At 37.9% G+C, this 27986-nt stretch overlaps 1 protein-coding gene across 1 annotated transcript in view; it reads right to left on the bottom strand.

Moving 5' to 3' along the window:
* Positions 1-27986, bottom strand: part of KDM7A (lysine (K)-specific demethylase 7A) — a 95255-nt gene that overhangs the window by 29375 nt on the left and 37894 nt on the right. Inside the window, exons 3-5 of the mRNA XM_009887430.1 lie at positions 8540-8625; positions 2017-2134; positions 964-1124 (exon numbers count right to left, since the gene is read on the bottom strand). Of these exons, the coding sequence (XP_009885732.1) occupies positions 964-1124; positions 2017-2134; positions 8540-8625 (365 nt within the window). The remainder of the gene's footprint in view (positions 1-963; positions 1125-2016; positions 2135-8539; positions 8626-27986) is intronic.

Raw genomic sequence — 27986 nt, 5'->3', positions numbered from 1 at the left:
ACCTGGCAGGTTAAAATATATGTATGAGAATGAGAAAACCAAGTTTCTCTCCAAATCTGAAGAGGCAGTATTCCAAAAGAAAAGATTCAGAAGTATCAAAATGATAATTACACTTTAAAGTAGAATACATTTCTGTTTGTAATCATCATAATGGTAACAACATTCCATGTACTACATACTTCCTCTGTCCTGGTGCTATTGTAAAATGCTGATGGATGGAAAACCTACTTTCAGCACATATCATATTAGGTTGTCACAGGAACACAGACAAGGCCATACACAGACTTCTCAACTGTACTATATGTTACAGGAAATGTCATGCTGTGATCAGCTCAATCTCTATTTCTCTGTACTGCACATTTACATGAGTCTGAAACAATTGCAGACTGTTAAAAGATCTGATAATAAAGAAATAAGTGGTCCTTGGGAAGCTCTAGTTCTCCCACCAAAGGAAGCCAAGGTGGGAAATTTTCCAGGAAGAAACATTTAATTCAGAAATGCCAATTTACTGACCCCAAAACATTAAGTTTTGCAACATCCTAACCAATGATTAAACTTTTGTTGACCATAAGATTCATTTAATTCCCACAAAGAGAACAATCTTAAAAAACATTATACTTTATTGGTTTACAACACGTAGCAGAAAAAAACCCCAGCACTCCATGTTTAGCTTGCACCAAAATTAACATGTTTGAAAGTTGAAAAGTAAGGCTGTACTCCTATCACATATCTACCACACATAAAAAAAAAAAAAACCAAACCAAAACAACAACAAAAAAAACCCACAACAAAAGCACAAACCCCCAAAAACTGTAGCTTTAATTTTACTCTCTACTAGTCTTCTGGTTAGAAGTAATTCAATTTAGAATATATATTTAGCACCCTGGAAGCGCCTATAATCATGCAAATTTTTATTTAATTTACAGACAGGATCATTTGCAAGTACTCCAGAGTGACTCTTACCTACATAGCGTTCCACATCTAAAACAGAGAAAGTTGGCGGAGGAAGTCTAAGCCCCAGACCATCTAATTTAGGAACCATAATGGGAACATCAAATCCATGTTTCTCCAAGTATCTGTGTGTCAGCTGGCTTCCATGCATTTTCAAAATGACTTCATCAGCACTGGTGGAAAGAAATAATGGAATATTAGCAGAAAAGCATCCTCCGAGGACTACCAAAAAAAAATAAAGTCACAGTTTGGGGGAGGACAGACGGAAATGGCTACATCTGAATCCAAAAGAAGTGCACCCAGTACTATTATATTAAGTATTTACCTAAAAGACAAAGCAACCTAAACCAGCAAGGAAATGTTGGCTTTCATGCATAACCTGGGAACTCATAGTCTTTTTATATGACTGAACACAGTAATTTAAGAGGATGGGGAAAAGGAATTCTCAGAGAAGGCATTAAAGTACATTTTGGTAATAGGAACAACAAACTCCTTTAAAGAACTCTTAAGTCATTATGTTTCAGTGAGACAGCCAATCATACACAGCTCAGGATGAAAGTACAACTGTACAACCATGTTCCTCTAAAGCATGTGAGAATGGATACACTACCAGCTCATATAAATGTTTTATGTTATTTAGAATGAAATTGAGGACTATTCCTGGACTAGAGGAATAGGCAGACAATATTGTGACAGTTCAGGCACAGAAAAAGAAAGAAAAAAACAAACCCAAAACAAAACCCAACCACTCATGCTACAGCCCCCACTCCCCCACAAAAACAAATAAGCAAAATCCCAAAAACTCAGAACCCCCACACCACCCTGTAGCAGTCCCAACAGATAACATGTCCCAGTGCAAAACTGATCAGGGAAAGCTACTGCATGAAAACGCAAATGCATCCATCTGAAACAGTGATGGGGCAGGGGGCGATTCTAAAGGAGGAGGAAGTAATCCTCAGCCTTCATTTTTTTGAAGCAGAGAAACGTCAGTCACCTCCTCCAAGACTCACTCAGCCAACGTTTCTCTATTTTTTTTCCACTGAAATGTGTAAGTAGCTTCTGTACCTTGGGAAAGAGCGAGCCCGCAGCTGTTTAACGAAGGTCCGTGTTCCAGCCTGCACTGGTTTGGAGCCATCATCCAACTCTGTGTAGTCATGTCTATGCCAGTTCCTCCTCTTCTTCACTACAAGTTTCAGAAGGATTAAACTTTGAATTAGTTAAATCAGATGGCTCAGATTAGCAGTCATCTCATCAGTGAGCCAGACATGCCTCAATCACATTACTATGATTAACAGGTGACACTCTACCTATCTGCAACAACTTCAGGACACCTGACAGTAATCCTCTATACTTCTACAGCTCCTTCTATGTGAAAACTGCAGTGCACATTATACACAACGATTTAACACTCCATATCCAGTGCAGAACAAGTAACAGCAGCGGCCTGAAAATTGTCCAAATCTAAAAAGTCAGCAACAAAACTAGAAACAGAACTTTAAGTTCCTAAAGCTCAGGCTTATATTTTTAATAAACAGAAGAATCGTATCTCTTCAAGATCCACGGACTTCATTTTATGTAGTAACACAGAATTAACAGGACCTAATCCCATCTCGCCATACAAGCATTCACATATCCAGTCTGATAATATTACTACTATTCACTACCATATGCTGTTCGAGACCAAACCACCTTTCTTTTATCCACTGCTTATGTCTCCATAACAGCTTTGGGCTGGTGTGATTTTTACTATGCAAGCACAATGCATATAACGCAAGCATTGCACCCCAAAACAATCAATTTCTGAGTTGTCTGAAACTTTAGTGCACTGCTACAACATATTAATAAAGAACAAAGGATAAATTAATTTTCTATTACAATTTTGAGAATCTGAAACTCAATTGCATTTTTAACAGTTCCCTGTATTTAAAGGGCTGAGGAAAATTAAAAACTAGGCATTCTCATAAAAACTGTTGTGTTGGTTTCCCCATGACAAATGACAGATCCACAAATAAGAAAAAAACCACCTGTTTTCACAGAACCATAGAATGGTTTGGGTTGGAAGGGAAGTTTAAAGATCAACCTTCCTGCCATGGGCAGAGACATCTCTCACTACACCTGGTCACTCAAAGCCCCGTCCAACCTGACCTTGAACACTTCCAGTGATGTGGCATCCACAGCTTCTCTGGGCAACTTGTTCCAGTGTCTCACCACACTCACTGTAAAAAATTTCTTCCTTATATCCAATCTAAACCTACCTTCTTTCAGTTTAAAACCGTAACCCCTTGTCCTGTCACTACAGGTCTCAGTAAAAAATCATCTTCTTTCTTATAAGCCCCCTTTATCTATTGAAAGGCTGCATTTTAGAACAATTGTAAGCTGTATCCAGCCTCCTCATTTCAATTTTTTGGCCTAAGTGAAGCAGAGGACAACATGACTTATGATATCATGGTGAACTTAGTGCCTGTCTTCAAATTTTCATGATTTCATGACAAATTATTTCATAATGGATATTTCATTAATTCATCTTCATCAACCACTCATTTTGTATCTTCATTTATAAAGCACACAAGCTTACTGCTTTGAAAGGAAGCCCTCGGTTGTATCATCTATCTGTTTGTTAGCAAAATGCAGTTTGGAGAACTTTCTGTCTGTACAAATAAACCTGTATCTCTTGTCCTCAAACATTCAACAGGCTGAGAAGCCCAATTAAATTCCCAACAGGTGCCTCAACAAAAACAACCGCCATCTCAACATCTGGGAAAGCAGGTCCAGCAGTGCTGAACTTGCTACCGTTCTACTGACTTAACAGCATATCATTTACCACACTAAGAAACATACTAAGGGTACAGTAATTTTAGGTGTGTTTCAGTTTTTCCTAAAAAAAGCCAAACTCTGTTCCACAGCATTAGATAGTTGCTACTGGAAGACTGCCCCAAGAAGACTTAGTGAGACCAGATCTATAATTTAACTAATATTAAACAGAAATTTAGTTACATCTGCTGAGGAAACACAGAAGAGGAAAAAGCTATTGTTACTCAGCAACACAAATGGTGTTTTACAGGCATATACAAAACAGCCTGCAATGCAAATACAACACCTAGCTAAGCAACTGTATTAATACAAATTTAAACTTCATGACAGAGCTCACCCTTAAGTTCAACAAAGTCATTATGCACCCAAAATCCAAAAAGAGTGCCAGCATTCCTGAAAACACAGCTAACAGTAACAGGAAGCTAAGGATTTAGGAGGGAAAAAATAGTAGCTTCTAAAAAGAAAAAAAATGCTGCTTCTCCAGAAAAATAAGCAGTTGGTTTTACAGGAATAACTGACATCTTAAAGTCATTATACATAAGAGGTAAATTATTCCTATTGAGAAGTTGTTTCCTACAGAAGTGACAAAATGTACCTTTTAGAAGACATTTAAGAGAATAAACTGACATTTATAGCTATTTGCTAACCTGAAAACCAGTACTGAAGAGCCTGCTTAATGAGCCAACTATCCAAATACAGTAAAACGTCATAAATAATGAAGCTAGGTTTATTAAGTTTTCAAAGCTATTTTCTCAGTCATAAATAATAATACAAGAAATTAGTAGCTGATACTAATTTGCAAGAGTAGTTTCTCATAAATTCACCACTGTTATAACAACTTATTAAAATTGTAAGATGATACAGCTGCTTAAGAGATTTTATAGCACTAAACAAACTTTTAAAAATCTGTCTTTCCAAAACTTAAAAACTAGAAATTAAAGTGGTTCCTTTTCTTTACTTCGTACTTGGCAATGTACATCATCCTTGTATAAGTAGAACACCGAAGAACAGAAAACAGTAATTAAAACTTTTTCTGCTTATGTATCTCTTAATACTAGAGTGGTTATAACCCCTTAAGACATTACAGAAACAGTTGCAAGAAAAATAATGTAACTGAATGGATCCTCATGCTCAAATTAAAACAAAAAAAACCCAAACTACTACATAAGTTGAAATGCACATATAACACCTCCTGCTCCCAATCACTCCAAACTAGTGTTCCCCTTGCTGTTCCTGAAAACTGAGGCACAACCCACTGTGACAATACTAAAAATACACACTCTAAAAATACACTAGACTAGGGGGATTGAGAAAAGGAAAAGAGCGTGCTGGAAGTTTTCATGAAAAAGAAGCAGAAAGCTATTTTTAAATTACATTCCTTATACACTCAAAACAATGGGCCAATAACTGCACCTACTTTAGGCAAACACTGTTCCCTGCATTCTCACACTACTAGTCTCTTTGCCTCAGAGGTCACACGCCCAACTTAAAATGGGGACCATCAAGAGGTATATATCTGTACAATGAGGCCTCAAGTCTTGGAAGTGATCCTTTAGGTGATTCCCAGTGACCAAAAAGGCAAGCGAAATGTTAGCATATGAAGACTGGAAAGATTTTGAGGAGCATACAATAAATCATAGCATACCACTTCTAAGGCTTGGTACACCATATCATATTGTCAGCTCAAATCAAAACACTGGCATTACTACCACAGTCAAAAAAAAAAAAAAAAAACCAAACCAACCAACAACAGAGGGTGTTTACAGAATTGAGAAGGTAAAACCAAATTAAGAAAGTAATGTCCTGACAACCAGTCCTGTTAACATTTACTGTACCTCGTGCTCTCTTGAAGCTCTGGACTCTAGAGTCTGGTGACAGATCTGTCTCCCATCATTCATGCAAATAAGCATTTTCAGACTTAAGGATCACTGAGAAAACTTTGAAAATAACAAAATATAATATGAAGATTCTAAACCAAATAAGCTAAGAAAACTCCATGGTCTATTACTGTTTTTTAAAACCACCCTTTTTTCATTATTTAGGATTTTAGGATTAATTATTTAGCATTTTACATGCATGTCTGCTTACTAAAGTTCTTGTAAAATTGTTGCTCCTCCACATTAAGAAGTTTTGGGTTTGTTTGAAATACAAGAAGAAATTTATTGGTTATTTGATCTTTAAATCTACGATGAAATAGCTTTCTTTTCATTATTGGAACATTTACAGAATTAATTTTGTAGGATACTGTCCTGGTTCCAGCAGGGATAGGGTTAATTTTCACAAGGAGCTGGGATGGGACACAGCCAGGATGGCTGCCCCAAACTAGCCAAAGGCGTATTGGACCCCAGGAGAAGCCATGCTCAGGGTATAGCTGGGGGAGCTGGCCAGGGGGCGGGGAGGGCAGGAATTGCTGCCCAGGAGCTGGCTGGGCTTTCTGGGTTCCAGTTGGTGAGCAGTTGTACATTAACTGTGTTTTGTATGTTTCTTTTCACTATTATTGTTGGTTTCCCCTTTCCTTCGCTGTTCTGTTAAACTGCCTTTATCTCAACCCGTGAGTTTTGCCTATTTCTTCCAATTCTCCCCCGATCCCGCTGTGGGGGAGGGAGCGAGCAAGCGAACAGCTGTAGTTCTTTGCTGCTGGATGGGGCTAAACCACAACAGATACTCAAAGTAACCATCCATTTGGTAGTATGAGTACGTGTTTCTTGTATACTTTTAGTAAATTTTTTGCACTACGTGATTCGATTAGATGGGATTATATACACAAGTGCCTGCTGAAATCACAGATATACCTGCCCTCTTAAATCAAACAGCTGAATTTTTGTCTCTTTTAAAACTCCTTTGGACAAAGGGATTTTAGAATACAAAGCTGTAAATAAAAATGCTTTTTTTACTTGCACACATAATTTCATATGATTGAAGCACTCTGGACCACTGTGGCAACACTTGAAGTCATGTCTCTAAACGTTAAAGCAAGTAGAGCCCAAACCATCATAGATTTGATTCTGACAGCTTAGCTGACGACAATTAATAAAATTCCAGGTGAAGACATATTTCAACATTTCACCTCAGCTTGGGTTGATAAGTGACATGTCTGAAGCTTCAACTAAATCTAGATTTTCTACTTACTTGAGGCAATATGAAGTAATAAGGGTAATTTTTACCACATATTCTTCTATATTTTAAAAGACTTCCAACACAAAAATCACTCTTATCTCACTGTCAAATTGCTGCAGGTGAGACAGAGCCTGCATTAGAGCTAGCAGCCTCTGCATTACAAGCAGGGTTATTCATAGGCATCATAGTGAAACTTACTAGTCTTCCCAAAGCAAAAAGAGAAAAGTTTCAAATTTACTAGCTCATTATTTTGAAAGCCTGATATGATTCCCCTTCTACTCCTCCTCTTAGTCCCTCTATTCCACATAAAAACAGGCAGAAAGTTGGGGAAAGAAATGGCTGTTATTTGTATTCTGATTTACAGGGAAGACATGCAGATTTTTAACTGAAAGTTACAACTGGAATACTAAAAACTACAAGCATGTAAAACAGCATTTATCTTACCTTTTAGCCCCTAACCTAAAAGTAGCTAACCTGGAACTCACATACTATACAAGGTACTTATATATATTATATATACAACATATATTAATTACATCAGTAAGTGATGCTTTATCACTTTGTTCATACTCCAGAAGACTACTAGTAAGCGTGCAGTGGTTTTAAACTTATTTCTGAATGGTAAAGTAAATTCAGCTTTGAAAAGACTCTAGATCTTAAGTCACAACTGACTATAAACCATTATGTTGTCTTCAAGCAGAAAAAAAAAAACACCAAACCCAAAAAAAACCCCAAAACAAACACATTAGAAAACATGAATGACCATGACTTAGTGCTTGGAGGTTAAAGACACACAGTGCATATAAACATTTTTCAGGTCTAAACACAGAAACTTAATTCATTGTTGGAGAGGTGAAATTCATTTTTACATCATTTCCTTCTGAGAACAGAAATCATGGAGAAAAATTTGGGGAGTTGGATAAAGCAGTATCCTTTCGGTAGATACAGAAAGACAAAAACCGCTTTCTTCAGAATTGCTATGTTATCATCTTTCCACTGCAGATGTCTACAGCACATATACCTACTGAAAGGACGAAAGAAAAGGTCTCTCTTGCTGTTCTGTTTCACAGTCTCTTCTGGCAACTCATGGTGGAAACTTGTTTATAAATCAGAAACCTGAAATTCGGAGCTGTGTAAAGCTCAAGGACCCAAGCACATAAATAGGAAAAAAAAAAAAAAAACCAAACCAAAACCCACAGGAAGTTTATATTCCAGATTTCCCTTGACTGCTGTGGCATATAGCTACAACCTTCAAGAAAGGTAAGACAGCTAACTTAGATTTTCTCAAAGTTGTCTTCCTAGGCAAACATAGGAACCTTAAGCCATCTTTTGGATTTTTTTTTAAATGATGATTCCCTAATTTTCATTCTCTCACTCTCTGTCAAGTCCAGATTCTTTTAGCTCTGTGCACTTTGATTTCCTTAATCTATAGGAATGTTTTTTATTTTATTCTATCTGCATCTCCAGATCAAGGAACCTTTCAAGATGGTTTGTTTTGTTTTGTGTGTTTTTTTATCAGCTCAGAGTTAGTCATGTAGAACCAGTACCTTCTAAATAATCAAACTCGTCTTCAATGTTCTTCTCAACAGTCTTTTTTAATTGTATATGGAAAGAAAATAGACTGAAAGTGTAAAATAAAATTTGCATAACCCATACTTACTTAGAGAAGGTCCATGGAGAATTGCACAGTTGGGACAATGGTATAGATCAATGTCAACAGCATGGTGCTCCTCTACCCCAACGCAGCTGGAATAATATTTTTAAAATGTTAATGAGAATACATGCAAGATTTATTTTTCAAGCTAAAAAATAATTAAATCTTAAGTCTTTACTAAAACATGCTTAGTCTACAAAATCATAATGAGATACCAAATTATCTCAATTACTGGGTTGACACACAAATTTTGAGTAATAATTTATCACTGAACAAAGAATGCCATTTTAAAAAAAAAAAATCACAAAAAGAAAAAAGAATCAATTTTCTTTAAAAATCAGTCTACAATATACCATTACCCTTCATCCCCTAAAAAAGCTTTGATCCTAATTACAGGAAACAGTTTATGCAAAATCATTCAAGCAATTTTCCTTATAAAAGTTATGATTTCAAAAAAAATTCTGAAGCCTATGTGCTATCAATTTAGAGGAGATATCATGGGGTTTTTTTTCTTGTTTTTTCTTTTCTTTTTTTCCCAGCAAAAAGCACAAAACTGACTCCTATCCCCCAAGACAAATCAATGAAGAATAATTCTTCCTGAAATCTTTACACTACTAGTACTAGCTATGCAAGTTACACAAGTAGCCACAAATCCCTTCGTGGAAGTGTTTTTGTTTTAAAATAGCAACATGTATTTCAAAGAGCACTTTAGAGATGTAATGTTTTCCCAGAGCACATTTTTTCCCAGATAAAACAATCAAAGTGGGATTAAAGTTGAAGATCTTTATAACAGTCACAACAAAACATCTACACTGTATATCTAAATAAGACAATTCTAAAGCCAAAATGAAGTATATTTTCTTAGAAGTTGAAACACTAGAGGTTAATTGGAGAAGATGTGCTTTTGCACAAAGTTCTCAAGAAAAAAAAAAAGTAATCCATACTTGCTGGTAGAATCTGAATCCTGGCAGAGTTCTTTCTCTCAAAAGTTCATTGACACTTACAAAATTGCTGATTTTATAATAGAGCAGCAAGATTATGACACTAAAATTAAGTATTTATATTCAACGCATTCTAGTAACAGGAGAACTTGAACACTACCCCAATTCAGGTAATCCATTTCATATCTAAAGTGTAATGACAGCTTAAACACTGAAGCTTTGAAATGACCCAGCCACAAGAAGTCTTCTCCCTAGCAGCCTAGTGCCAAAATCGCTGTTACGCTCCAGTAAGTATCAGTACATGCTGCCAGAACAATACACTAAACAGACTAGCATTCAAAGCACACCAATGAGCAAATAAAATCTGAAACTGAAGAGCATCTCCCATGTAACTATCAGCAAGTACACCATTCTGGATCCTCTGTAAATACATTCAGCTGGTTCTTCCACTTCGCCATTCACTACATAACACATGAAATTTAAAAATGATATAGCTTTTTTATATACATACTATTTTAAAATCTAAATACAAAACTCAGCTGCCACAATTCATCACAATTCTTGCAATATTTAGTATCTGTTTTAAGACCACAACTACAGAAATTGTTACCACATAAAAAGTCAGCTGACATAAACAAAAAAGGCAGAAGCAGTCTTTTCTAATCCATGTCCCATTTCCTTCTGCTTGTGTTCTATCTCTTTTTATAGAATAGATGAGTGACTCATAATCCTATGCATTAGAAGAAAACTTTTTAAAAATGTACACTCTAAAAGCCCCAAATGCGAAGGCCTGTTTTATGCATCCTTAGGAATACCCTTATAGAATCACAGAACGGTTAGAGTTTGAAGGGACCTTAAAGATCATCTAGTTCCAGACCCCCCCTGCTATGGGCAGGGTCACCTCCCACTAGACCAGGTTGCTCCATCCAGCCTGGCCTTGAACCTCTCCAGGGATGGGGCAGCCACAACTTCTCTGGGCAACTTGTTCCAGTGTCTCACCACCCTCAGAGTAAAGAATTTCTTCCTGATATCTAATCTAAATCTACCCTCTTTCAGTTTAAAACTGTTACCCCTCATCCTATCACTACACTCCCTGATAAAGAGTCCCTCCTCATCTTTCCTGTAAGCCCCCTCTAAACACTGGAAAGCCACTGTAAGGTCTTCCTGGAGCCTTCTCTTCTCCAGGCTGAACAACCCCAACTCTCTCAGCCTGTCTTCATATGAGAGGTGCTCCAACCCTCTGGTCATCTTTGTGGCCCTCCTCTAGACCTGCTCCAACAGGTCCGTGTCTTTCTTATGTTGGGGGCTCCAGAGCTGGGTGCAGTACTCCAGGTGGGGTCTCTAGTACTGTAGTGGAGTAGAGGGGCAGAATCACTACTGGCCAGGCTTCATTTGATGCAGCCAAGGGTGTGGCTAGCTAAATTGCTGATTTTTGAACAGCTAAGGATATGTATGTTTGATTGTATCTTGATCAAGTTTGCACAATTATTCAATGAAGCACCATGCTCCATGGGAAAACTTCACTTACTTCCTTTCCTTTTTCTTGGTGTTTATCTGATACATCCATCATCACCCCAATCAGATTATCTTGCTGACTAACAGTAAGAACTCTGCATCAAAGCATAGTAAAAATACCTCCAAGCTTTGACAGTTGTTTGTCATATTCTGTTTAAGAATGTTAATTTTATTGTCTCTTGTAGAACGTTACAGATAACAGAATTTCTGCTTTATTTTCAGGCTAAGTATTAAACACTTTCTCTGACTTGATTAATTCCATAACCTTTCTTGAAGGCTTTGTGCACAGACAGCAGGCGACACTGGGATGGTATCAGAGTAGCTGGAACAGCCATTCAATAAAGAAAGCACACATTTTCCATCTACTATTTATGCTTTAAAGTCAGAACTAACTGGAAAGGCAAAACACTAACTGGGAGACACTGGAAGTGAATCTAACAGCAGATACCTGACTGATGCAAAGGGCAAATGAGGTGCCAGCACCTGCAAGAACAAGCGTTGCCAAGGATGCCACAAAGCGTATCAATCACATAACAGCATCATTACAAGTCACTTTCCTGAGTCCCTTTCTCCAACATACACAGATGAATCTGACATTAATCATTCTGGCTACTAGCAAGCAATCAATTACTGTGGTAAGTGCAACTTCAGACCTCAAGCATCAAAGTAAGGTCACCAAGAGGTAGCAGAGAGCCTGGAAAGCATTAACATACTCAAATACAATAACAGTCCCAATTCACTGATGTCTTCCTGAATGAAATATCATTATTATCCTTCACCTCGCCATCCATTTGAGTTGAAATGTTTTTAGTATATATTATCTAGTTTCTGAATTGCTCATCTCCTGTAGGGAGGTTGTAGACTAATCTTCAGAAACGGTGAAACGTTTACAGTACAAAATAAAAAATTAAATAAAATAATTATAGAAAAAACAACTGTAGGAGACTATGCAAAAATATATCTCTAATCTGTTCATGAAGGTAGGCCTGAACAGGCCCAATTTTACTTGAAAAATGGTTCTAGAAGCAGTAGCAAAGTAGAAAAATTTAGTTAAAAATAGACTCCATGATATCAGTCTCTGAGTGGTCAGACTTTCATAACTTCCCCGAGGTGTCTAGTATCAAGGCAAGATCAGCAAGAGGTAGCAGAAGAATCAGGGAAACGCTAAGTTTCCTCACATACAAGAACGTGCCCATCCCTGGCAACTGAAGAAATTCCTTGCTACTCAAGTTCAAGGAACTAATTCTCCAGACTTAAATCTCACTAGAAGGTGAATGTTTTTGATTTAGTCTCAACTTTCAATTTGATTATTATATTTGTATATATGTAAAAGGAACGAGTATAAATCAAAAACAATCAGAAGAGGACGATCTAACATACCTGATAGATACCAGTGGATCTCTGTTTTCTGTAAAGGGAAAATAAGGCTTCTTTCACACGGGAAAAAAATGCTGCAGAGGTTGTTTTCTACTGCAGTATTGCTATTAATTTAGAATTTAAGAGATAGGATGAGTACAGATAATTTGGTATGACAGATTCAACAACTATTTCACAATTACACTGGAATGCATTGTACAAGGAGTTAGCAAAAGTCCAAAACATTTACAGGAAGCATCATCCCTGAAGACTACACGGTTGTACATAGTAAGCCACCCAAAGCACCTGGCACCCCTTCTCTCCTACATCAGCATGATGTTGTGAGCAGTTATTGGATACATATCAGTCACCACACAGGCTGCTGCACCTTCCAAATCTAATACCTGCTAGCTCTCAATTCAGCCTGGCTTTTCCCTACTTCTGATATTATCAGGCACGACCACGCCATTTTAGAGATTACTTAACTGCCTCTGTTTTTCTGACTGAAAGAATCCTCGTTTACGGAAAAAATTCAAAGCACTGTTGATTCAAGGCCTTATCTTCAGTGCCCTTAAAGGGATATGACTACTTGAAAACCTATTTTGTCTTATTAAAACAAGTAGTGTATATACTCCACCATTATACAAAATTCCAAGTATAAAAGAGAATGATGACACACACAGGGCACTACAGAAGTTAACAGTTGTCAAGATATGAGTAAAGTTTGGATGCCCATTTCCCCAGTTTAATTGTCACAACTGAACAGACTAATAGGCCAGATTATCAACTGTTGGCAAGTTATTCCCACTAGGAAATTTCTGAGATTTCCTGTATACAAGGCATATTGAAGACATAAATCTTCAAAATTGAGAGATGCGAATAACTCTTTATGATCTAATCAAAGGACTGCAGAAAACAGATGGATCATCCTCAACATAGAAAAAATGAATTAACTTGTCAAGAAGCTGGGTTGTACAGAGGACACCATCCTCTTGGATTCTGTCTTCTGTTCCTTTCCACCATCACTTCAATTCCACAAGCTCCTTTTTCCCCCTCTTTCAGTAGCACATGGAACACAATCTAATGGACTCTTCTTTCTAGATGCAGTTGTACTTCTGATGAAGCTTCCCTCAGTAGCCTCCACTTCTCTCAACACCAGCATCACACTTTGTACTCATATAGCTTCACCAAGCAGATGAGGAAACGTGACAGGCCATAATGGGAGCATCTACTATTTCTTCAACAGACACTGTTAGATAGATATTGTTTTACCATTACATATTGACTTACAGCTCAAAATTGAGCCAGAGGTTTTTGTAAGTCTCTTACTTTCTTCTTGGGACACACAAATTTCAGGCCTAAACACCTCTTACTTTTCCACAGTCTGATCCGAACTGTCTCACTTTTTTACTATCATTGTGCAGAAAACATGCAGGTTCAGGATTCTTGCTAGCATGTTTAATTAGGCACAATACCTACATCTATTCCAATCTATAAAATTATTGAAAATTACATTTTCCAAGATTCCCCTACATTCTACCTGAATAAACACTATGGGTAATGTTCTTTTTCTTTCTCTACTATCCTATTTCTGCACAAGAACTTTGCACATCCTCTTCTTCAAGTCCACCCTTGCACCAGCACCCACAAGTTTTCCTTGCTATATCTCAGAGAGCACTGCAGGCTTTATGCGGTAAAAGGAGAAAAAAAGCGTGTCTTCATATCCAGTAGGAAAAAAAAATCAACAAAATTCCTGTAAAAATACCAGAGCATGTTCCATCTTAGTAGAAATACAGGGCTATAGACAATTACCAGTGTTATAGGCATGTTTCCTATTATCCAACAGAGCAGATCCCTAAAATCCTTTTTCAATTTCCAGTTATCCACAGAACAGCTGAGAAGATGTATAGACAGTGAGTCCCCACTGTGTCTTAACAGGGATGAGAAAAGGAATAAGTCAATTCTAGAGGTAGCAAAGATTCACTAGTAACATGATAGCCTTGACTGTCCAAAAACTGAGTCGCCACTGCAGGGTACAATTTCACATAATATTAAACTGAGTGTAGCTGTTGCTGCTGAAAAGAGGTCCCACCCTCCTTCCTCCAACTGTCTGACCATGGACTTCTATTGTTTCTCGCACCAGATCTAAACCATCAGGCAGCCACATGACAAGTCAGTTCAACAAGCTGATCCAAAGGAAAAAAAATGAACCACCACTCAACTCACTTTTTCAGATAGGCTTTTGAAACCCTAACAATAAGATTCCTATAAATAAAATGGTACATGTTCCAGTTATATGCAGTTATTTACCAAATATATAACTTTGTTATATTCAACACATGGTATTTGAAAATATTCTGTTATTTCATCTCTACAGTATTTTGTCTTTCAAAAACGATCGTTAAACAATAGGAAAGAGATGTCTAGCAATCTTATACTGACAATATACACATATGAGACTGACACTTGCCTTTTTAATATTAGACCTTATTACTGAAATTCAAATCATTACAGATGAGAGATATTTCTATTAATATACTGAGCAAATAACTCTATAAATAGTAGGCAAATATTATACCAAACTTTTCAGTTTACCTGTAACAAGGTCTCCAGTTGCTACTTTCAGTCCTAATCTGTTTGAGCATAATAAACCCCCAAATCCTATTGCATTTATTGTCAAAATTTCATAGCAAGCTAGCAAGTTAAGCAAAGAACAGCTTTCTCCTACTCCATCCCAAGAATGCAAAGAAAAGTGTGGGGCAGGAAGTCAATTTGGCAAATTTTAAGGAATTCTGGTTAATCGTTTAATTCAAACCTATTCTTTCCAAGTGGGAAAAGGATGCCAAGTACGCAATATTTACAGGTTAAAACAATGGAAGTACTGAAGATGTCACTGCCGCAACCAAATAGCCACATCTGCCACTCATTCAGTGACAATATTAAAATACTTAATTAGGAATAGAAGGACAAAGTCATAGTGTGACAATACTGTTGACAGACTACATACCATCCCACAGCACAAAACCAGCTAAAAAATGAAGATGATTTGAAGGAGAGTCTAAAACTTAAAATAAATGTAGTGAGCTTTAAAAACCTGAACCTCAAGTGCCAGCTAGATTACCCACCCCCTTTCAAAACGCATGCAGTTACACCAAAGCAATAAAATTGACCAAAAACCACAAAGCAACATGGGAAAGTTCAAGGAACTACCAGCTATCTCTCAGTCTTATGATGGTAAGCATGGTAACAATTCTGGAATCACAATGCTAGTAATTTTAGGGTTACAAGAATTTACTTTGGCAATTAAATAATTTTAAAGAAGTGACAAACTTCTATACACTAGATATAGAACCATACTGCCATAAAATAGATTACAGAAAAAAATACCAAACATAAAAATATTTGAGCTTTTATTTTTGCCATATTCACTTTTCAAAAAAAAAAAAATACTTTTTAAAAAGGAATGACTGGTATAAACACAACTCAAATAGCATGCATAAATAAACTTTTTAAAAATAATTTAAAAATTAGAAAAACACAATACTGGTTATCTGTAACAAATATTCCCCTCTCTCAGAGCTAGCAATTTTATCAAGAAAAAAAAACACAAAACCCACCACTTTTTAGATTTGTCTAGAACAGATGCATCATGACACAACAGCATACATAGTTTTAGTACATATTCACTTACACATATTCCACCAACCAAGTTCTTAAGGACTGAAAAACGACATGTGAGACCAACTCCCAAAATACCTCAAAATACACTAACTTATTCAATATTGCATGATCCTACAACACACATAAGAATCCCAAGAATAACAATGCTACATGCCATAATACACATAAAACTCTGACCTTTGATTGCTCAGAGGCATGTGTTCTGACACTTCCAAAGTCCTAAGAGATCCTAGTCTACTTCAGATTAACCATCACATTGCACACTAAAAATGTAAATGTTCATTACATAGGTTTAGACTTCCCTAATGTATTTGAACCCTATTGCTTCTAAATTACATAATATTTCTCTGAAATGAAGTATTGCAGTAACACAAACATGCAGACAGGCATATGATCTATTTTGATTTCCAAAGGGCCTTCCAAAGCCTCAGACTTCCTGGACCTCCAGAAATAAAATTTAAAGTTTGATAACTATACTACTGCTGTTCTTGCAGAAGACCCTTTTAATGGCAATACTCATGCACACTCTCCCATTGAGTAAGAAAAACAGTATACATAATTTCTCTCTTAAGTAACAGTGCTTTTTACTCCCTCAAAGCACAGAGGCTAAAATAAACAAAATGAGTACATGACATCTTGTCAAAGAAAGCTCAACTCTACAGAATGAGTTTTGAAAAGTTGAAACCTAATACGAAAATTTTGAGCGATGGAACAAAGCCATCAAGTTACATAATGATATACACTCAGTTACAGATGCAACAAAACCTTCTACTGATATTTAGGGATGTAGCCACGTATTCAACGTAATCACCATGGTACCTAAAAACTCAGGGAAACAATACTGACATATGTTATTTGTACACCTACTATCCCATTCTGTAATTTCAGTCCAGTCTGAAAATAAGTTGATATGTTTTTGAATCTGAGCACATGCTTTTTCCAGGATCTGTATTTTAAGTACAATTAGTTCAATTTATTGAAATTGCTGAATGAAGTTAAGACAGAAAAGGGACATAACTTTTAAAAAATACTTTGACAACTGAATATTTCATTTTATCAGCACAATCTTACTTCTAATCATCTACATTTATAAAAAGATTGTGCAGACAGCTGATTTTCTATACAACGATTTCATGTAACTATTAGGAATTTAAGCAAAAAAGTAAAATGACTGTTCAAACTGCAGTCAAAAGAAATACATGCTCTGGAAATCCAAAGTGTTTCACAGGCAAAAATACACAATGAAGTCAAATAATCTTTTCACTACAATGTAGGACTGTTAGGAAGAGACACGTAGCCCAGCTTAATTCATAATAGCATCAACTATCAGATTACGTGTAGCAGTGTTATGAAAAGTACTTTTCTAATGACCATTTCCCAACAAGGCCAAGTTAACATTACCAAAGTACTACTTTTGACATATTCCTTCTGTTTAGTATCATCTATAAAGCACATACCCAATTTCTCTCTCCTTCCTATGCCAACTGAGATTCCTACTTACTCTTTTCAATCAGACTGATTGCATCAAGCTGCTTAAAAAGAGTATTTACAATTAATTTTTGTCCCTGTCCTCTTAAAATTATTGTTTTACAGAAATCACAGTTTGAAGGAGCCTAGATATTTTAGTGTCAATCTTAGCAAAATAAGCTGCCTCAAGATCAGAAAAATAACGTTTAAGAAAACTACAGCAGACCTTAAAACTAAACAACATGTCAGTGAGATCAGAGAGAAAAGGCATTTTAAAAGCAACAATGATAGATGAAGGCCTTATTTCCATGTGAAACCGATAAGACAAACCAGGATAATACCAGCAAGTGAATCAAGTCATAAGATTTTTAGGAAAGAAAGAAAAAAACGTACATCAGTCTGACCTGAATAAAATTTGTTTTAGCACTTTAAAACTAGTAATCAGTGTAACCCTTACATACGAAGCAGAGCACCCTGCTCAGGAATTCAGAAAGATTCTCTGTAGCAGTTCAGCTTCCCATCTTTACCCATTCATTTTCCCAGTGTGGCCAGACTGACATACCAAAGAAAAGGAGAAACAATAGCCCAATCTTACTTCAGGCACTGTGTCTTAGTGGAGTTGCAACTGCTAGAAGCATGTTGAAATAAATGAGAACTATCCTGTCTTCCCCACGACTGATGCAGGAAAAAGGAGCAACATTGGATTTCAAGTAATTCTAGAAATACTGCAGTCCCAATTGATCTGGCCACAGCCAACATGCTTTCCTGTTAGGCAGCACAGGCCTTATACACACAGAAGAATACACATATTAGTTATTTGGTTCAAAGAGAGAGGACATTGGAAGGAGAAGAATGGATACAGAAATTAAATGTCTCCCTATGCACTGATGACAAAGGTTTTCTAGGTCTTTAACAAAGTTTTTCCATTATGTATTTTTATCTCCTCCTCAAGACTCCAAGCCAATGAAAGTTTACCTCTTCCTCTCTAAGATATTCCAGAACCTAGTAAAAGCCCCTGACACGTAACTGCATCTTATTAAATAATTTGCATTATTTCAATTCCCAGTCAGGAATTCTAATTGTGCAATAATTCTGAAGCAACCGCTACGCATACTGAAGCCATGCTTCCTGGGAAATGGCTGGACATCACCTGCAGTTGGGAAGTAGAGAATAAATCTTTTGTTTCCCTTTGCAAGGCCTTCGCTTTTGCTTTATTAAACTGCCTTTATCTTGACCCACAAGATTTTTTTTCCCATCTTATTTTCTCCCCTACCGTGTCCTGCTGAGGAGGGGAGTGATAGAGCAGCTTGGTGGGTACCTGGCATTAAGCCAAGGTCAAGCCACCACACTTACAAATGAGAAAAAAATCCAAAACTTACAACCAAGCAAAAAAAAAAAAAGAAGTACTTTAAAATAATACCTTCAAACCACATTGGTTTTAAAGGCAGAAACAACACTCTGTCTAGATTCTATGAAAACAAAAACAAAACAAAAAAAAGCCCACCAAACCACAAAATCTTTAACCTATTTAAAATAACTGCCATAGCTATCTTGAAAGAGACAAGATCTTAACTGAGTGCCTGGGTGTGGTTGTATTCTACCTGAGAACAATCTACTACTCATAATTGCTACCATTATTTCCCCAGCAGAAAAGGAGGAAGAGCATAAAGAGAGGTTATGCTCTACGACAGAGATAACAAAAGGGTGGAAAAGGGAAGTCAGTATACAAGTTAATTAAACCTTCACTCATTCAGGAATAAAGTAACTGACAACTGTAATACAGCAAATGAAGGCCACCCCTTTTCCTGAAGGAAGACATAAAAAATGAAATTTAAATAAGCTTCTTTTTTTGTTATATATTGTCTACACGTTTCCTTGCCTCAACTTTTACATTCTTTGTTTTTTGCCTTGATCTTGCCCAGCACCACCTTGCACACAGACTCCTGTTAATTATCACTCTGTCTCTAGCCATCTTAATGAAAGATTGAGTATGATGAGGTTTTAAGAATTACTGGCGTCCCAAGTCCTCTGACCACAATCAACATCAATTTCAGTTCCAGTGAAGAGTTTTCTATTAGCTAGCAAGGGCCTTTTGTACAAAGAATAGACATACTAGTTACTTGTTTCTAAGACAGAGGGCACTGGAAGGAGAGGAAAGAAGAGAGAAATTAACTGAATAACAAACAGCATATGAAGAGAAACTGAGGTTCAACCCAAAATGACAAACAAACCTTAGGAAGCAATGACATGATATAGCTTGCAGTGATTTAACAGCTTGCAGCCACCGGAAAAGGCAGGTTACTCATTCTCTGTCAAGCAAGCACTGCCATTCCCCTTCCCTGCAATGGCCTCAGTACTTGCCTGGTTACAAGGCAACCTGTTTTCACTCACTTATCTGACAAGAAACTAACCTAGCCAGTTTTTTGCCTGTTTATCAGGTTAGCTTCCAGCACAGTCGGACAACTATCAGAGCCAATCCATGAGAGGGAGTGGGACTACACAATCTGGAGCAAAGGATATGAGAAGTAGGACTGCCCCTTTTGGAAATGGAAGTCACTAGACGCAGTCAGGCCTACTGTGTAATTTCACCTTCATTATTTATTTACACTCAGAACTATTCCAACTTACTAGATAAATTGCCAAGAGCTCACCAATTAGATTGCAGGGAACGACCCCCCCTGCATTTGAAAAACTTCCTAGAATTTAATCATATACCCTGCACAATGTTGAAAAAGCCATTACTAAGCCCAAGAGATGCATACAGTGGCACTAGACACCAGAAATGAACCAAGGTTTTTTAGATAGCACAGCATTTAAGACAGTCTTAGTCTGACTGCCTTTAGGTATCCCAGTCGTTCTTTGATGACATGTTTAGTTTTATCAGTTCCATAAGACTGGTTATCTGTAGCTCCAGCTACAAGAGTAGCTGAGGCATGTACCAGGCAGATATACGACTTTATGCCAATATGTTATTTGCCAAAAAAACACTCTTCCCAGTAATTCAGTGAAGTAAATCAGTAACTATAACAGACCAGAAAAACAAACAAGTAACTCAGTTTGAACGCCACATTTCCAAACCACATCAAACATGGCTTTCTATAAAGCTGGACAAGATCAAAAGGACAAATTTTCAGCTAGATTCTCACCTCCTAGTTCGAGAGAAACAAGATGACCATTCTGAAGTGTGAAGATATCTACCTGCTCTTAATTAATGAAACGCCAGCTTGTTGGGATACAAGATTTAATGTTTGGGGTTTATTTTTTAGAGACTGATTAGGAAAAAAAATCACTAATGGTTCTTGCATACTCACTCACAGCAGTTCTTAAGTTCCAGAATTACTTAGACACCCAAGTCTCACAAAAAAAGACTTACTATAATATTCTTATGTAACAAATACGTCTTCGATATTAGATATTAGGCCAACCACCTCTTTTATGCGGCATTCACGGCATATTAAAAGCAGGTTTTAATTCATTTGGGAATTTTTTGGTGTGTTTTCAGCAGTTCCACTTCCCTCTCAACAGCTAGAACGCTTGACTGCTTCTCATGAACGCAGGGCACGGACTGCAGCCTCCTACAGAGAGAGTACTAGCTGGTTATTCCAGTTGCCTAATAAAGATGAGCTGTTTAGAAAGATCATGAAGCATGACAAGTACTATCACTGCTGCATTGTTTTATGCAATGCAGTCTGTAAAGCTTTCGACATCCTGAGTAATGCTGTCAGTAGACACCATCAGATCTGTCTTGTTCTCAAGCACAGTAATAAAAAAAGGTTTGGAGGTGAACAGTAACAAACCCACTATGGCTTCCTAGCCTGAGGCAATTGATTAGGAAGCTAATGGTTGTTTTTAAACTGTGCCCTTTCACTGGAAAATTATGTCAGGCATGATTTGAAAATACAACTTTCTGCTAACAACATCAAGCAATAAATACCCTTTTCTGTCACCCACGTTCTAGCACCGGTAGCTAGTATTAGCACAACCTTAAGACTCCATTGCTGCAAATACCTTATTCCTGGGTTACTCTGTGACTGATTTGCTGCTTTTACAGTCTGCAGCAAGAGAAAACTTGGCTTCAGCCTGCTTTACGCACCTTTTAACTGGCTCCTTACAGCAAATACAGCATTACCACCTAACTGGTTTAATAATTTCTGAACTAGATTGGTTTTAAAGACCTCCTGGAGCCTCCTACTAAGTAGCCTTAACACTCACAGTAGCATTCACAGTCCCTGCAACTGTACCTGAAATGAAGCTTTTATTGCCTTCAAAATTCAACTTATTAAATAGTTCTCCTCCTTTAAGAAAAAAAAAAAAAACTCAAAGATATTTTTTAACTCCTCTGCTTCTCAACTGTGTAATTCCCCCTCCAGTCTACAGCATTTTTCAGACATTGCTAAGAACTTTTTAGTATGCAGAATAATTTCTGCATCTTCTAACAACAACATAAAATAATACATGATGGCTCCTGTAGCTTTGAAATACCTTACTTTTATAAGACAAATAGACTTGCAGTCAATAGCAAGTAGAGAGACACACTTCATTTTTGAAGAAATCTGAGAGCAAACTGGCTCATCTCTAGCTCATCATCCTCATTCCAAACACAGATGGAGTAGCTGATTACATTCACTTCTATTTAAGCTATGATACAAGCAAACTGTTTCAGATACACAGATAATGAGTTTAAATATCAGATGTTACGTTGGCTGGCTGGCAGAGCAGTAAGTAGAATAAGCTCCTTCAATCAACCAGATAATGCCCATAATTTAGAGATCTTTATTGGATTCTCAGCTGCTAATAGAGGTCCAGAGCGGCTTACTGGCCAAAAACTGCATCTATGCAGTCCGTAACATATCAAGAAGTTGCTTTTACACATTATTCCATCTACAGAAATCTAACTGTTCAATCCTCTTCAGATGGAATTAATGAAGCTCAGTAATTTTCAGACCACGTGGGAACCTCAAATAGTGCAGAACAAAGCTAAATAGAGTTTCGGGGTTGAGTTACATCAGCACTAAGATTGAATTTTATCTGCATCAATTATTTTTATTCTGGATATAATTTGACATATTGATTTTAATCTAAAACGTTCAGATTCAGGTTACTGAAACCAGTTTTACTCTATCATAAGCTATCTAGAGTCATTTAAATTATTTGCAAAAGCATAAATCCATATATTTTGTTCTAGATTTTACGCACAAACACTTTTAGAGTCAATCTTTACTTCACAGTCTATGCTACTCAGGTCCACAGCTTTTACATAGGGAAAAAGAGATTTCATCTGTGTATCACTCTGGTGTATGTATATATAGCTCTTACAACACCTTCTTCTCCACAGTGGGCAAAACACCAAGAATATTCGAACAAGAATGCTCAAAGAAACGCACAAAAAAAGCATGAAGCAGGAACTTTAAGACCTACTGCAAAAGGTCCCCAGGTCCCCGGAAAGGAGTTCAGACATTTACCATTCCTGTAAAAATTACAGGAGGCATTATGGTGCACTTATTGTGAAAAACACAAAATTAATTCTTCAAGAGAAAACTTCTGACTCAAATTTTGCTTAATTGTTTTTATGAGAGAAGACAGGAAGCCTGCCAAAGAGCAACACATCCAAGTGTTTTATTTTGGGTGTCAACACTACAAGAAGTGATTATATGAAAATGTTTTGATATAAGCTAAGTAAACTATGTCTTTGCAATTCAAGAGTGAACATACATATTATCACAGGTCTTAGGCTTTGTCTGCAAAGGTAATCTGCACCATTACACACTGGAAGCCAACCAGCTCTGCAACAGAAGGACCTTGTAGCCCTGACGGACAACAAGCTGATCATGATCCAGCAATGCAACCTTGTGGCAAAGGTGGCCAACAGCCTCCTGGGCTGCATTAGGAAAAGTGTTGCTAAAAGATCAAGGGGAGGTGACTGTTCCCCTCTACTCAGCACTGGTGAGGCCACAACTGGAGTCCTGGGTCCAGTTCTGGGATCCCCAGTAGAAGACACATGGACATACTGCAACAAGTCCAGCTAAGTGCCACTAAAATTATTAAGGAACTAAAGCATCCTTCAGATGAGGAGAGCCTGAAAGAGCTGCAACCCTTCAGCCCAGAGGAGAGAAAGTGTAGGGGGATCTTATCGATGTGTGTAAATATCACTACATGTAAGTTCCCCTGATGGGAGGGGAAAGGTGATAGACTTTGCTCAGTAGTGCCCAGTGACAGGACAAAAGGCAATGGCCACAGATTAAAGCATATGAAATTCCATCTGAACACAAAGAAAAAAAAAAAGATATTTATTTATTTTTTAGCTGCTAGAGTAGTCAAACATTGGAAGAGGTTGCCAGGTGTCCGTTTGTGGAGATATGACCGGTTGGGTTCTCAATAGTTCTGAGCAGGCTGCTCTAGCTGACCCTGCTTGAGCAGGATCCCTTCCAACCTCAGTAGTTCTGTGATACTGTGACAGTTATTTATTAAATCAAATTTTTCTAGATTAATTTGGATCTATCACTACACTATTATAAATCTGGTTTAAACCAAAAGTAAGACTACCAGACAACTTTTGTCCCACAACAATTGATCTTAAGTGGATCAGTTAAAATAGCAAGTACAACAGGATGCAGCCTTGGAATGAACAGCTGTAAGGAGCACCTGCTTTCAAATCCAGAGTAGAGAAAAATGAGGGAGAAATTGCAAGAACACACACACAAAAAAAAGGATACATCTATATAAGGGTATTAGGGCAATATCCAAATACAGATGCTGGACCCTAAAGCCTACCTAAAATTCAGAAGACAGACAGCTAACCACAGAGGTACCTACATTCACTTGGCAACTCATCACTTGACCCGAAAAATTCCAAAAGAACCATCTATTCTGCTCGCCCTGCACACCCAGCCAGCATGCTCCACGTTCCCTGGCATCTAAGCCAGAAGGCAAGCACAGCTGCCATGCTTTCAAAGTACCAGGCACTAAAAAAGTTATATTTAGGGATTGAGGAAGGCAGAAGCTACTTTGTTTTTCCAAGTGAGATGGCAGCGGTGCTTATTCAGGTTGTGGGAGTTCAAGCCCACATGTCTCAAGGAAATGTTCATCTTCAGGTTACTTTTTATGTAAAGATACTCTTTATCTCCCCCACTCATGACCTCTTACTCTGCAGAAAAGAATCCAAGAATTATGAGCCCAGAACAGAATGTAACATGTCCCAAACATAATGTTCTGGCTAGGACGCTCAGACATTGACAAGATTATCTTGAGTTCTGGTCTCTGCTCCTGACATTAGTGAATAAATACATACAGTGAGCATGCATTACAGCACAACCTTTTGCAGGTCTTCAGACACACTAATACTTTTTCTTAGTCTTCTGATTTAATAGTGCTTCCTACAGGAACAGAACAGCCTATCTGCTGACTGAGAATGCACCTGTTTTTCTTTAACAAAAGGCAGAACTGTCCATTCCTCTAAATATTTCAGAAACCGGTGAGGACTTTAAATTTGCCTAAAACCTGACTCATACCTGCCAGACCTTTTGGAGTACAAATAACAGCTGTTGCTTTTCTGGTTTGAAGGCGATACTAATGTTTTGCTTTTCTTTGCAACCTCTACTAACATAATCTGAAAGCCCCAAAAAGGTTTTCCTTTAATAATTAGCAAAAAGTAGTAAATACTCCACATGAGAAAAATCCTTTACCATAAATGTTTCCTACATAAAGACTTAGAGGTAAATGATCTCTAAAGAGCCTTTAATGAGTTCAATAATTCACTGAATGCAGAGTATTAAGCCATCTTCTTACAATTCAATTACAGAAGTTTATTTATCAGTTTGTTTGTATTACATAGCACTGGCTGTGAAACTAAGTAAAACTAAAAATACTAAGAAAAAAAAAAATCAAGTTATTTGAAAAGTGAGAATTCCCCAACGTTACGACATAATTTGTAGTACATTAATTTAAATACACCCAGAGTCAGTGTTCTTTAAAAAGATGGGGTTTACTTTTAGCAATTCAAACCACAGAGTTACATAAGACAACCTCAAACTGTGTATTTATCTTCAGAAAATGCAAGCATTAAGACTGGACTTGATGCAGCTGATTCAGGTTAGATTCCAGTCAGAAAGATACAGAAAGCTACATTTTAAATTTCAACTAATGCTGATCATCACTTCTTATTTTCTGCACACCATAAAGTAGTTTCCATCAAACCAAAAACTCAACCACGCATCTGAATCAGCATCAGCAAGCCTATTGACTGCATTAGAAAACGGATCTTCCACACTTCGCTTCAGAGTGACTGATCATTGCAGCGGATATTTTAGCACAGAGGCTTTTTTCACTCAGAAATTAATGTTCAAATTTAAAACTCCAGACTCTTGCAGTACAAGTCAATATTCTCCAGGTATTCTTTGTTCTGTTATCCGTTTCCTTCCACCTTGTCTTCACTTTCCTGTCTTCTCTACACCCAGCTTTTCACCTGGAAGGCTGTCTCTCCTTCACTATGCTGCTTAAATCCCTTGTAGATACCCCATGAGCATAGAAAAGTCTCCTAATGTCAGTTCTGACTTTTCAGACACCTGAAAATCAGAAGCCACATTCTGTTGCAGGTTTCTTTGTGTCTGGTAGAGTTTTGAAAAGGAAGTATTTGCCTTCCTCCCAACCTCTTAGCATATAGTCAGTAAATTTCCAACAGCGATCTTTTAGAGATTTACAGTTTTTCTTCCAAATACATATGATGAGGGTATACGCTGGCAAGCTTACTAAGAGATAGAGAACATTTCCTAACAAAAACCTTGTTCCAAAGTATTATGGTGCACAAACTTTATAGAAAGCTGATGAACTACTCAGAAGCTCAGAGTAAGGCATAGATTCACACTGGAAAGAGACTTGCCCAGCTTCCTCAGGTTAGCATTATAAGAAACAGAATTTACTCAACTGTGTTAACCAACACAGTATATACAACACATTTACGTTCTACTTCTGTCTCCAAATTCCCTATTGGCTGTACAAAAAATACAACAGAAAAACAGACTATTCAAAACATTTACTAATATGATGTCTTATAAAAAAACTATTATATTTTACTAGTGTTGCCTTGGGACGGTGTGTAAAACTGCACATACAGATTTTCCTGCTTCAAGCTTCTATATGGTCCACAAGCAACTCCCTGGGAATTTTCCCTGAAGTTTGCATGGGGAACTGACATCACCCACTGCAGGGATGCATTCACTTCCATTCTCAGCACACGTGTGCCAAGAGCAGTAAGGAATGCATTGCAAATCACTCTCAATTACATGATGTAAATGTACCAGTGCTTCATTTAAGTTTAGTTCTGACAAACAAGATCATAGAATGGTTTAGGTTAGAAAGGACCTTGAAGATCATCGAGTTCCACCCCCCCTGCTGCCATAGACAGGGACACCTCCCACTAGACCAGGTTGCCCAAGGCCACGTCCAGCCTGGCCTTGAACACCTCCAGGGATGGGGCCTCAACAACTCTGGGGAACCTGTTCCAGTGCCTTACCACTCTCAGAATGAAAAGTTTCTTCCTAATGTTTAATCTAAACCTGCCCCCTTCCAGTTTAAAGCCATTCCCCCTCGTCCTATCACTACATGCCCTAGTAAAAAGTCCTTCCCCAGCTCTCCTGTAGGACCCGTTTAGGAACTGGAAGGCTGCAATAAGATCTCCCCAGCACCTTCTCTTCTCCAGACTGAACAACCCCAACTCTTTCAGCCTGTCTTCACAGGAGAGGCGCTCCAGCCCTCGAATCATCCTTGTGGCTCTCCTCTGGACACACTCCAGCAGGTCCATGTCCTTCTTATGTTGGGGACTCCAGAGCTGGATGCAGTACTCCAGGTGGGGTCTCATGAGAGTGGAGTAGAGGGGCAGAATCACCTCCCTTGACCTGCTGGCCACACTTCTGATGCAGCCCAGGATACAGTTGGCCTTCTGGGCTGCAACTGCATATTGCTGGCTCATGTTGAGCTTCTTGTCAATCAGCACCCCCAGGTCCTCCTCAGGGCTGCTCTCCAGCCATTCCCCGCCAAGCCTGTATTTGTGCTTGGGATTGCCCCGACCTAGATGCAGGACCTTGCATTTGTCCTTGTTGAACTTCATGAGGTTGGCTTGGGCTTACCTCTCCAGCCTGTCTAGGTCGCTCTGCATGGCATCCCTCCCCTCCAGCAAGTCTACCTCACCAAACAGCTTGGTATCATCCACAAACGTGCTGTCCATGTCGCTGACAAAGAGACTGAACAGTACAGGTCCCAGTACCAACCCCTGAGGAACGCCACTCATCACTGCTCTCCATTTGGACATCGAGCCGTTGACCGCAACTCTTCGAGTGCGACTGTCCAGCCAGTTCTTTATCCACCAAGTGGTCCATTTGTCGAATCCATGTCTCTTCAATTTAGAGACCAGGATATCATGTGGGACAGTGTCAAACGCTTTGCACAAGTCCAGGTAGATGACATCCGTTGATCTTCCCTTGTCCACTGCCACTGTAACC

The sequence above is a fragment of the Charadrius vociferus genome, unplaced genomic scaffold (genome assembly GCF_000708025.1).
Source record: "Charadrius vociferus isolate BGI_N301 unplaced genomic scaffold, ASM70802v2 scaffold196, whole genome shotgun sequence".
Classification (NCBI taxonomy): domain Eukaryota; kingdom Metazoa; phylum Chordata; class Aves; order Charadriiformes; family Charadriidae; genus Charadrius; species Charadrius vociferus.
Note: the sequence above shows the minus strand (reverse complement) of the source record. Positions and strands in the feature narration are given on the sequence as shown.